Below are 13467 nucleotides of genomic sequence, written 5' to 3'. Positions count from 1 at the left end.
ACGTCCAGTTTCTTTAACATTGAGAGACTTAAGTGTCACATGTTCACAGGAGGCACTGCTGGTGGAAGACCCTAGAGCATAATGCACACCACAGCCCTCAGCCCTACAAGTCCTAAGAGTTACTCAAGTAACATGCTTCGTGTTGTGTGCGGGTCTGCTTTTAAGAGCAACTCTAAGTCATTAATATTCAGGACCCGGGTAATCAAGCGCTCTAACGACGACAAGACTTTCCATTGCACAACAGGTACATGATATTTTGAGTTTTGTACCTTCACACAAATTCTGAAGGCAACATCATTTATAAAACTAGTAGGCAAATGTATAACATTTTTAATAGTAAAAACTCATGATAAGTATCTCCCATGCCAAAGTATCAGCATATATTACACTCTGGCCACCATATAAATTATTTTCACTATTAGAAAGCAGAATCTACATCCTTCAGGCAAATGTTGTGTAAACAATTCAAGAAATCTGTTTTAAAATCTGAATAGTCATTAGTCATTCAATGAGAGGCTCTTAGTTCCATAAATAAAACCAAGTTAGTAGTAACATATCCCAATGATTGCCCAAAGTGAAATCTTCATGTAGAGTAACATTTTACAAAAGTTACTGAATAATATATTCACACACAAAAAAATCAAGTTTAGCACTGTAATGCGTATTTTCCAGAATAAATTCTACTTTCTTAAAAGTAAAACTGCATTCACAGGAAAAGGACTAAAGTGCTAAAATTTTTTTATAATTTTCAATGATCACTCAAAATACCTAATATCACTAGCATGGTTATTCCTAAGTCATACTTTTTAAAATAATAATTTTTCTTAAAAAACAAAAAATGTCTTCCCCAATTTCAAAAATTTTACTGATTTAATGGGGAATGTCCTTTGGTTATTAAATATAACAAAATCATAAAACCACAAGAAACTAAAATGAAGAAGTTTCCTATTTAACACTACACCTTAAACGTCCAAACCTACAGTAAAAGCTAGAAAGTAGGAATTCCTAACAAAATGTCTCAGCTCTCCTTAAAAACAGCAGCTAAGTCACATGAGAAAAGTCTTTTTATGTAAACATCAAGAACTTTTAAAAGTGTCAAAACACAACAGCAAAACTTAATCCCAGTACATTAGCTTAAAACAATCTATCCTAAGTTAAAATTATACCGAAAAGCCTAACGTAAATGTCTTAAGCTTTTTAAGAGGCTTCAGAAGCACTGGTGGACAAGTGTACTCCAGATCTACCATCACGTAATCCATGTACGATGCTTATTTCATACATAAATAGCCTGCGGAGTTTTTCATCAGTTCTCTTCAGCCTTCAGAAGCAATAGCCATAAATCACACAGGCCTAAGTTCTATCATATGTATGTTTTTTTCATTAAGATATTGAAGAAGGATCAAGGAGTCACCTATGTCCATACTTCCACCTCCAAGAAAGACTACACAGAAAGCACCTTCAGAAGGTACCAGCCTAAGAAGCTGTCTGCTTTTTTACATTAAAAAGTCAAGAATCCATATGCAAATGGAAGCAAACCCCCCCCTGACAACTCACACCTCGCACACACCAACAGGGCTGTATAAAAACAGCACACAAGCCTCACCCAGATTCATCTAGATGGTCTTTAAAAGTGTTCCTGGCGCTTAGGAAGATCTCATCAGCCACAGGACAGAAGGAGTGAGTCACTGGGCACAGAGCACGATGCAAGCAAGAGGGGCATTTCTAACTGGGCTGCGTGCATCTAACAGAGCGGCTGTGTCTCACTCTAGTGGTGACAGGACTAAAATAGCTAATCCTGACGGGGAGAGACATAAAGGGAAGGGCTGTGGAGCGTGCGAGACCTTTAGGGAAACAAGTGGGAAACAAGAAGACAATACAAAATGATCGCTATTGTTTAGCTTCTCAGTTCCAAAAATCCATACAACTCAAAACGAAAACACTGCAAGACTGTTTAAGTTAATAAATTACAATTCCTGCCACCTGATTGGAAAGCCCTTACGTGGGCCTCACAACTGCAGGGAGTCAGTTTCCCCAGAGCCTGGTGAAAGGCCACAAAAAATTAAAGCATGTGAGCAAAGGGCTCTTCAAGATGATGACTCTAAACTCAGCGAATATCCTCACAGGCAGCGAAGACCACAGCTCTGTTGTTCACCTTTCTATCCCTGGAGCCTAGCACACGGGAGGCACTCATACAGAACGAACATATTTCTTCAGATGCCCACGAGCCCAAAATGTAAGAGTGAAAACCTACAAACCACCGAAAAGTGCCTACGTAAGCAAGTGTACAAAACAAAACTCCGACAGGTGGTTCTGCCTCGATTTCAGCTGTACACCGCAAACATAATTAAATTCCCTTACGGCACAGCAGTTTAGTTAACTGACTTTTCTCAAGTTTTATTGATTAGAATAGAAATCCCTTACGTTTACAGAACACTTAACCAAACCCCACTTCTCTGATCTATGTTAGGATTAATATTAACTCTAAGAAGTAACCTGGTACTATAGTTAGTTTGATTAGCTGGGTAAATAATCATGAGAACTGATGATCGTCATTAGGGGGTTGATTTGATACCTATCCATCCCGTAATGACCTGATAGGAACCAACTCCACAGTCACTTCTTCTCCCTCTGTACCTGGAGAGCGCAACCCTATACTCCAGCCAGCTAGAGAACTACGACACAGTCCTTATGTCGGCCACCAGTCACATGGGTCCAGCCACGGAGCGCGCAGGGTTTGGCATAAAGCCATCACCAACCATTCACTGAGGGTAAAGTCAATTCTGTCACCTCCAAATGTGAAGAACAATGTTTTAAACTGCCAAGAGTGAAACCCAGAGAATGCTTCCCTGGTAGAGGCAGCCTGAACGCAATCTGGAGATGTACGTTTTTTACTTTTTTGTACTATCATTTACTACTGGACTATAAGAAAGTCTCAGAAACACACATGCTATAGAATAACTAATAAGCACTACACAAAAATTTATGAACAAGTAAAAAAAAAATCACTATCTATTAAGACTATATTTTTCTATGTCACACTTCAAGCCTGACAAAATAGGGACTGCAGGAGTAAGAAGGTAAGTAATCATCTCTGAAAGACACAAGACCAAACTAAACACTGCAGAACTAGACCACAAAAACGCTTCTCTCTTAAGAAGTGAAATTAAACCAAGGACTAAAATTATCTGCTTTCCAGTGTCTCACCAGTTATTTTCATCTGCTCAACCTCCCAGCTCACCTTTCTTCATGTATAATCCATGGCATCTCATAACATTTTTTCCTGCTCTTGCCGCTGTTCTGTTCATTTTGAAAAGGTACAAACAATTCTAGCATGTACCTTCTTCCAAACTTGGTTCAGAAGGCCTGTTCTCTGATCAGACAAACCTACAGATCTTCAACACACTTTCAGTCGATAAAGACATACTTCATCCCGAGTGTGGGCACTCCGTAACCACTGCATGTGAGAGCACACCACCCGCCAGCATCGGGTACGAAAAATGCAACCTATGGCTGGTTTACCTCTGACTTTAAAACAATACACAATACAGTCACAATTTTAGAATCTGTTGCTCTTAAATGTTAATTCAGTAGTGAAACACCATGTTCTAAAGGGCATTTATAGCAATACAGCAAATAACATTAATTCACAATATTCAGTATCTAACTGATGTATAATTATTGCTAAGACTACCCTGCATTTTTATCAGGTCTATGTTTATAACTGTGTCCATCACAATTTTTAGACTGTATTGGAACGGCTACTCATAGAAATGTCTTCGGTGCTATAACACAAGAGGAAGACTCATAAAAATGCACATCAACGCTCTGCCCTTTAACAGTAAGAAGCTATAACTTGAATGCATTCAGACCTGTAGCAGGCTGCTGCTGCTGTGTAAGTGTCGCAGCCATGGCGACGGCTGCCGCGCTTGGCATGCTGCTGAAAGGGGCGGGTCCCGTAGTGACCCTGGGGGCATTCTGCCACTTCTTGGCTTCTGCCCGCCTGGCTTCAAACACATCCACGGCATCTCCCAAGAACATTTTCCTGTAGCCGAGGTACTGTTCTTTGAGCACCTGCAGGGATGAAGAAAAGAAAAGGTTAGCCAAGTTTTGTGCCGACTCGGACAACGTAAGGAGGAATATGATGTAAGTTAGCAAAGACGGATCAAAGACACCGCCAACGTTACACACCTCACCTAACCTCCCCATCAGACGGGTGTGAGCGATGGACTGGAGAGCTCTGTCACACCTCTGTATACCCTCTTCCCGATTTCAGTCGTATGTCTTTACGATAAACTGCCTAACATGTTCTGGCTTCAGGAGGCCCTCTTTAAAGTAAGTTAGCTAAGCTTTTAGACAAGCAAAGGAATACCTAAAATTCCATTTTAAATACGAAATACTCCAGTTTCTCACGAAAATTTCCCCTCCAAAGGCCAAACTTTGGATAACTTTTAGATTCAAAGAGCTTTAAAAAAAAAAAAAAAAAAAAAAAAAAAAAAGCCCACTAAATATATATTTGTTAAATACCTTTTTTATCAGTATATATAAATAAATAATAAAAGGCATGGGTGACACATACTAAAATAAGACATCACCTAAGCAGAGAGTTTGGAGGGTATAAAGAGGGCTCTTACTTGATCAACACTGTTTATTTTACAATGAGAATACCTCACGTTGAGCTTATGTAACCAAACTGGGGGGAAAAGAAAAGAGAGTTTATAATTTCAGAGTAAGACAGACAAATTACCAAGTTCATAAAGTGGGCTGGATTACCCAATACAACATTTGTCTTAATTAAGGCCATTAATAGGAAGCATTCTGTTTCACCTTAGAATTATTAAATACTTTTAAGGGTTTAGCTTAGTTTCGATCAGTTTTATACTACTTTTGAAGAGACGTAAGGTTTTCATATTTCCAACCTGTCCCTTAGCGGAAATTAGTAAATATGAGGCTTTGGGTTGTGACAGGTATTTCCAGCATTTGAAAGCTATGGCCTCCTTCCGTGTGGACGTCAGCGTATCATACTCCAGTCCCAAGCCTTCCCACCTCTACGTGTGCAAGTGGGCCTGCCAAGAGCTGGAAACTGGGGAAATACACTCAGAAGTGGGTCTGTGACATCAGAAACCACAGCTTACGAGAACGGATCTCCCCCAAACGCATCCTCCCTCTTTCTGTGAGATTACAAGCACATACCATGCAGCGTGTGACATCAATAGCCCATAAATTTTAGTTCTACTTCAGATAATGGGAAATAAAGACCTACCTTAGAAACTTATAAAAGACATTTAGTTAAAAAAAACAAAAAAACAAAAAAAACTGACACCAGCCATGATCTACAGAATTAATAAAATCTACACCTAATTTTGTTAATGTTGTGGAGGCCTGGCTGATCAGGTGGCTCAAGCCTGTTTCAACAGGTTACCTGTGTTGTTAATAACACCACAAAAGGAACAAAAAAAAAATCTCTTATAAGAGGTGAACAAGTCTAGAAATTACAGTTTACTAAACGCAGCCAAAAATAAAAGGCAAATCTGATCATGGAACATCCTTTGGTTCTTGGGATGTGTATTAAAAAAAAAGGAGTAGGTCAAAATTTCAGGTAAAGTTTATCCAACATGAACTGGAGCTTTTTGTGCAAATCTCTATCTCATTGTATTATGGCCCTGTTACCAAAAAAGGTAAGTTTTCAAACCAGAGAGCAGAAACTGCCACTGAAAAAACATGTATATTTACAAATGATGGGTCTCAGATCTCCTTTAAAATACTCCAGGGAAATCAACTGTACTTCAATAAAAAAAATATTTTTAATAAAATTAAAGTGTATTAATTAAAAAAAATACTCCAGGGGAAAAAAAGCATGTGCGGAGAACTGATAAAGCAAGATCAGCAGGATCCTGATAATGGCCCACGTTGGGTGGTGGGTACCTGAGCCTTCATTATTAACAGTACTCTACTTTTGTGTATTACCTGAAAACTTTCATAATTAAACTTAATGGGAAAAAACATCTGCAAAACACGGACTTCAAAATGCCAACAGAGAATCACCTTTAGCACTTTAAAAAACTAAACACTTATTACAGACGAAGTTTCAAGAGAATTTAATAAAAATTCCTCCTTTAAAACTAAATTATTTTAAAGATTTGGTTTAAAATTTTAAATCTATTAAAGCAAAAGGTCTGAAGTGTGCTATCACTTTTAAAATGGTATGATTTAAGAGGTTAACTTAAAAAAAATTCTATTACCATGCATCAAATAAAAATAAAAATGAAAATACTGGTAATCTCCATGAAATTCTATTACAGTTAAGAATTTATTTAGACTGAGGTTTGGGTGCTTTGAATTTTAAAGGTTTTCTCTGACTATACATAACTCCAAGAAAGACTTTAATTATATTTGCTTGATTGGAAAAAGTGTATGTATATTAACATTTCAAATAATTTCTAAAAATGAACATATTACACAAGGTTCAAAATATTCAGTGACAAATTATTTTATTTTTATTATTTTAATAAATACAGTTTCCTGTGTTTAGAAGGGACAAATGTTGTTAGCAAGTTTTTTTATGCAGGGATCAATAAACATTTAAAACACACATAAAATTAAAGCAGTGAGACATGATTTTGCTACTAAGACTGTTTACTTTCTACAGAAATAAACTAAAAGAGATGGAAACAACCTAATGTCCAACAGAAGACGAGGGGTTACACAAACTTACGTACATACATGCAGTGAAATCCTGCCTGACTACGAAGTGTGTGTATGAACGTGGAATGTGGTTCATGATGAAACAAGTTAAAATAACAGAGTGCAGAGGACACTTGAATCTTTTTTTTTTTTTTTAAGATCTTATCCATGGTTGCGTCTGGGCATGATTTGGATTATTTTAGTTTTAGTCTTTTTCACTTACATATAACTTTAGCTATTTCTGTAATAAGCATGGACACTTTTGTCCTGTGAATGAACAAATAAATACTTCACTTGGGTGTAGATGTCCAGACAGATGAACAGGCAGTGAGAACTTACCTTCACATTTTCATGAATAGACTGAAGTTGTGCAGCTAAAGCTACAAATGTTTGATAAATTTTCTGCATAGCCATTGACAAATCTATAAAAGAAAATCATATCGTCACACAGATATGTCTACGACACAATCGATATTATTTTTCTATTACTTGAGTCCAATTTTTGGTACAGTCACTGTATAGGATGAATAGACTACACCAGTACTTCCATGGATGAGAGAAGACAGCAGAACAGACTGAGAGAAGGATTCTTCCATCAGTAATCTGGGGGGCGGGTGGGGTGCCCTACGACATCTGCCCATTACATCATAACAGTTCATAACAAAGCATTTTATATTTATAGGAAATAAAGATCTAATCAAGGACTTTTAAGGAAATTGTCTTATGGCAGTTTAAGACAACTACTAGTAATAATCTAGAATATCGACTATGTAACAACAGCTTAAGCTAACTGAAAAACCAGTGCTATTAAAAAAAAAAAAAAATTACCACGGAAAGCATGTTACCTTGAGGGGTGATATGTGAATTGTTAGCTTGGGTGGCAAGATGGTTTTCCAGTTCTTCAATCTGTTGTCTGTACTGCTGGAGCTGCACCTCAAACTGCTGAACCAGGATTCGGAAGTAGCTATACAATAACATTTACCAAGTCAGATCACAGTTTTAAAACACTGTTTCCTTTATATTCAAAATTCCCACAAAAGTATGCCCCTGTTCAAGTAGGGCCTTTGAATTAGTCTGATGACATAATGCTTCTTTAAGTGACACAGGTATTATTGAAACAAAGACCCAAACTTGTAAGTTATCAAGGTATCAAAAATAGATGCACAGCCTTACTCCAATCATGAAAAAAATACCAATTAATGGATAATCTACAAAATAACTTAATACTCTTCAAAAATGTCAAGGTCATCAAAGAAAAGGAAAGACTGAATAAATGTTACAGACTGGAAGTGACTAAGGAGAAACAACAACTAAATCCAGTGTGAAAAGAATCCTAGAACAGAAAAAGTACATTAGTGGAAAAGACAGTAAAATTCAAATAAGTTCTGTATTTTGGTTAATATAGTACCAATGTTAATCCTGTTCTTGATAATTATACTATGATTATGTAATATGTTAACAGTAAGGGAAACAGGTTAAGGGATATAAACAAATTCTTTGTACTACCATTTTTCCAACTTTCCTGTAAATCTAAAATTCAAAAGAAAAAGTTCAAAAAAACACATGCAATTGTCAACTAGATTTTACAGCCAAATACTTACAGTTCTTATGTTTATAATCTGAAATACTATTGATATTTATAATCTGAACACACTACAGTGTACTACAGGAAGAGTATGTAATTATCACTATTCTGATAAATTTAACGAGAGAATGCTAGAAAGATAAAAAGGGACCTTGAATAGCACAAAACTCAGTCTGAACATGACTCCACAGGAAACGGGGAACTGTGAAAGCTTTTCACAGTCGAAAATCACACAATTCAACCCATCTCAAAATTATCTCTGATGGCAGCATGAAGAACAAGACAGTAGAAAAAAATACCGAGGAAGTCCAGCGAACGAGGTCATCCCATGCTAATCTGAATAAGGTAACAGGAGTATCACTGTCACTGTCCATTTCCTGATTTCGATCACGGTACTGTGGTTATGTAAGAGAATATCCTTATGTTTAAGAAATACACTCTAAAGTACTCGAGCATTAATGGGTATCGTGTCTGCAAACAACTCTAACTGTCCAGGGGGAAAATGTATTTACACATATGGAGAGCAAGGAACAAAACTACAGTAATGTTAACAGGCAGGGAATGTGGATGGAAGATACATGAGGATTCTCTGTTTCACTCTTGACACTTTTTTGTAAATCTGAAATTATAATAAAAAGGAAAAAAAAGGGTGAGGGGCCAGGAGTCAAGCAGACCCTCCCACTCAGAAGCTCAGGGCTCTCCTCTCCAGGCCCCAGGCTCCTCGCCTCCAAGACTGGAATGTGACAGCTGTGGGGGGTTTGGGGGAACGCAGGTACAGCAGGTGAAGTGCCAAGCACGCTGCGTGGCATATGGCAAGCATTTGAGACCATGAGCTATTACTCTCTTGCACAACACAGACAAGACACATACCACATGCATGGAAACAACATGAACATATACAAGCTGGGTACAAGCAGGTTTTTCAGGTTCACTTATCTACACTTTGTCATTTTTCTTCCTGAAGATTTATTATGTATGCAAATAAAAGTTACGGAAATAAGTGAAAGAGTTAAACTATACTTAGTATGCCCTGTTTAAGGAAGGGACTATCATAAAGTATTTTTTAATTTAAAGTCCTTATGGGTATAAATGTAAGTTTCCACTATATGCACAATGTAATCAAATAGAATAGACCCTGTAAGTAATATGAAGTACAACTGCATAATAGTGGGTAAAAGCTCAGACCTTAGCCTTCACTTACCCTTCAATAAAATGGGGACGATATACCGTCTCAGAGTTATTACGAGAATTAAATTTAAAAATCCACATAAGGTGCCCAGACTTGCTACAAAGTAAACTAAAAATCCCTACCCTGTATACTGTTTTTACTGTTCTGCTTTTTTAAAGAGAGAAACATTTGTTTAACTTACTCAGCAGGAGCTGTATTTTCATGTTGGAGTCCAGGTGGTGTTTTCTGGGTTCTTAAAGCTATTTCAGCATTTTTTAACTCCTGATATAACAGAGATTAAAAAAAAGAAAAAGCCAATTAAAAGTTAGGCTAAAAATACCAACTACCTCTGGACTGAAACTGCAACAATGCCATTCCTGGAGCTTCAGATGCTGTGAGGACTTACGGATGAAGCCGCTTTACAAGGTGCTAAAACCTCCTTCCAGGCAAGACACACTACACTTTCAACAAACTTTATAATAAACTTATGGTCTATTTTAAGAAACCATGGATTCCTGTAGGATTTGTGAAGTCAATTCGTCCACAGTTGAAGACAGTGTTACTATTTTAAAACCTGTAATAATACAACTATAGAAAACACTATTTACAAAGAGCAAGGCAGTAGTAATAACCCTGAGGTTGGCGACAGCAGCAGGTAACGTTCTGGGTACTTACTTACAAGGTACAAGCCCTGTGCTACAGGCTCTCCTTCCAGTATCACGGTCACTCCTCAGTAACAACTCTATAAAGTGGGTGACGAAGTTACCGCGACATTAAGTAATTTGCCCAAAGCCACACGGCTGGAAGGCCCGAGACCTGAGCCTGGGCCCCATTTTTACGCCTCACACACTCAATCTCCCGCCCGCTCCTCCTCAGCGCCACTCTTACCTTCCAGCCAATGTTTCTTCAAGACTCATCATGTGTCTAACTCACTGACACTCCACATTCCTATCATTTCATTGCTCCTGCAACCTCTATTTCAACGTCTAGTTAAGTTCCCCTTATTTAAAAAGAAGTCTCTTATCCTAACTTTATGTCCCCTGCAACTTCCTGCCCTCATTTGACTGCCCAGCTGTGAAGTCTCTAACTGTCCCTTCCACCGCCGTGTTACTCTCCGCCTCAGGCTTCCGTCCTGTGACTCTGGACACGGGCCCAGAGCCTGGACCGCCCGGCGCTGAGCCACGCCTGGGTCTCACTGGCGGGGCTCCCGTAACGCTTAATGGCCTGCAGGTCCTCCAACACGGCCTCTTCCTGCCGCCGCGCCTTCCCGTCACCCTGTCCCTTCCTCACGGCCTGGGAAGCACCGCCGCAGCTCTCAACTCTGAGCGTGCCACTACTGCTCCATCCTGCTCCGGGGGCGGGGGGGGGGGTGGCTGGAAGCTCCCACCGAGCCCCCCGCACTCCGTCACACCTTGTCCCTGGAACACTTGCGTGGCCGCTTTAGCTCACGCTCTCCCTGTAGGATACTTGTTTTGATCCCAAATGCCAGAGGAGGTGCTCTGCACGTAACAGATGCTTAAGAGGTTCTCCGAACTTGTGGATTCAGCAGTATAACCAACGGACCACGGGGCACCCGCCCTGCCCACAGAAAACATTAACCACGCGGCTTATCTGAACTCTTAAGTGATGGCCCCCAAACGGGGCCTGTAAAAGACTTCACCTCCATAAGGTTCCGGTCTTCACAATCTCAACGCTCCTCCTTACCTCAGAACTGCTTTTATTTCCCAGAAAGGCTTTCTTGGAACAAAAGGTTTGGGATTTAATGAGATGGACAACTCCTTCACTAAGGGAGTCAGAATGTTTCTGTTTTCAGTTGGCAATTCACGAGACTGTGGGCAGGGCACTAACCCCTGTGTATTTGCAAGAAGAGAAACCACAGGGTAAACTCCTTTGAGGTCGCCTACACACCTTCCTCAACTCAACTCAGAAGCCATTTTCCCTTAAGGGGACTCTCCCCACACTCTTCTTTCTCAATCTCTGAGCACTTCACTCACCCCAGGAGACTTTAGTACTTTGGAGTTCGCCTTTTGTCTCTGAAAGACAAGTCTGGTTATGTGACAAGTGTCTCACAAGTGCTTGTGGATGGAGTCACCCAGTAGGAGAGTTACAATGGTTCCCTTTCTTGCGTTCATTCTTTTCCTTGAGTTTGCCTCCTCTATTACTTTGGTAATGACCTTGTGCATATAATTTCATAAAATTTCACACATGAAATTTAGAATTTCCCACAATGTTGAATCAGAGTCAAAACACTCTCCACAGTCTAAAGGCCTAGGTAACCTTGTGCTCCTCCTAGGAAACACATATCTGATGACACGGGAAGAGTAAGTGGGGAGGAAACACGGGGGAAATACTTTATTCACCTTTAACCAAAGAACCTGTGAGTGACCAGGAAAAATAAACGCTTTGAATCCTCTTTTAAGTATCATAGTTTAGATTAGCTATTTTGGTAACACATTTATTAAAAATGTCACAAAGTGTTCTCCAATAGTTGACTTAAAGACACATAAGCAGGTACAAACTTCCAGTTACAAAATAAGTTAAGTCCTGGGGACACAACCTACAGCGTGGTGACGACAGGTAACACTTCTACACTGTATATCTGAAAGTTGCTAACACAGTAGATCTTAAAAGTTCTCATCTGAAGAGGAAAAAAAATTGTTAACTATGTGCGCTGAGAGGTACTAATTAGACTTCTTGTGGTCATCACTGCACAACAGACACAAACACTGGGTCATCATGTTGTACACCTAAAACTAAGAACATTATACATCAGTTACATTTCAATAAAAAGACACCGAGCACTTTAAAAATTTTTACTTACAATATTATCACGTAATTTATGAAGAGCACAGCACTCTGATAAACCCATGAAAAAGGCATATCACATAAAGTTCATTAACAGATCAGGGAAAACTTTAGGGAAAGATTTCTAGATTGCCATGATCAGATCAAGTATACTGTATAACTGTGAAATATAAAACAAGTAAATCATCTATCATCATTCTTCCCCACGGATGTAAAGATATTTTACATTATATATTATACCACCGGGACAAGAAAAAGTAGACATTAGTGACAGAAAGTATTAGCCTCATTACCATTTTTATTAACAGACCTAACGAAACTAGCAAATCACTGGAACTTAATATCTATAAAGCATGATATAATTTATATTTAACCACTGACAGATTAAAAAAATGTGTTTTTCCCTCTTGTATAAAAAATAATTCAGGCAGTAGGCACGCTTATGAAACAAAGCAGTCAGGAGCATAAGCTCTAGAGTTGGATTACCAGGGTCTGAATCTATGCTCTTAGAAACAAAGCTGTTTTCTTGTTTGAGGTAATAACAGTACCTACCTCACAGGGCTGTTGTGAAAAATCACTAGGTTAATGTATCTAAATTGCTTAGAATACTGTCTCATACATAGTAAGCACTCAATAAAACCCAGTAACTATTACTACTATAGTAAGTTAAAAGTATATGCACTATACGGTTTTCTTATAGCATGTCTGTATGAAACTTCATAATTTTAAAAAGACCTATTTCTATTTGAAAAAAAATAAACAAAAATCCTACAATAAAATGACAGTTTACCTGAGCAGTTTCTATTTTCAATTTGTCGATATTGAGAGTGTTCCTCTGTAATCCGCTGGCAGCCAATGACAAAAGCTGCTTCAGAGCTTTAATATCTTCCTGCACTTTAAGCATTGCTTTTGAAGACATTCTACTAATTTCTTCTTGGACTTGTTTTTGTTCCTTCACAAATTTCCTAAAGAAATAAATGAAACTGAGTTTTAAAAAAATACACCTTTGGTTTTATACAGAAAAAAAAGTAGGCTGGTCAGAATTTTAAGTCCAAGTGTTTTAAGAAGGAACTATTAAAAATTCACCTACAGTTCACAGAATAGCAGTTACCATTCCTTTATTTATTTAATTCCACTGTTCTGCGTTCTCCCTGATTTCTAGCAGCACCACGGTGCTCCCCAAGTTAAACCGCTTAGGAGGAGGAGAGGGTCCCCCCGAGACGCCTCC

General features: G+C 38.6%; 1 protein-coding gene across 5 annotated transcripts in view; it reads right to left on the bottom strand.

The window, feature by feature from the left end:
• NUP58 (nucleoporin 58) overlaps nucleotides 1-13467 on the bottom strand; it is a 43353-nt gene that overhangs the window by 15125 nt on the left and 14761 nt on the right. For all 5 annotated transcript variants that reach the window (XM_059041998.2, XM_067016531.1, XM_067016533.1 and 2 more), the window contains 5 exons: nucleotides 13030-13204; nucleotides 9637-9716; nucleotides 7527-7645; nucleotides 7021-7103; nucleotides 3870-4071 (listed from right to left, as the gene is read on the bottom strand). In XM_059041998.2, coding sequence (XP_058897981.1) covers nucleotides 3870-4071; nucleotides 7021-7103; nucleotides 7527-7645; nucleotides 9637-9716; nucleotides 13030-13204 — 659 coding nt within the window. The remainder of the gene's footprint in view (nucleotides 1-3869; nucleotides 4072-7020; nucleotides 7104-7526; nucleotides 7646-9636; nucleotides 9717-13029; nucleotides 13205-13467) is intronic.

Source organism: Kogia breviceps, chromosome 16 (genome assembly GCF_026419965.1).
Source record: "Kogia breviceps isolate mKogBre1 chromosome 16, mKogBre1 haplotype 1, whole genome shotgun sequence".
NCBI classification, from domain to species: domain Eukaryota; kingdom Metazoa; phylum Chordata; class Mammalia; order Artiodactyla; family Physeteridae; genus Kogia; species Kogia breviceps.
Note: the sequence above shows the minus strand (reverse complement) of the source record. Positions and strands in the feature narration are given on the sequence as shown.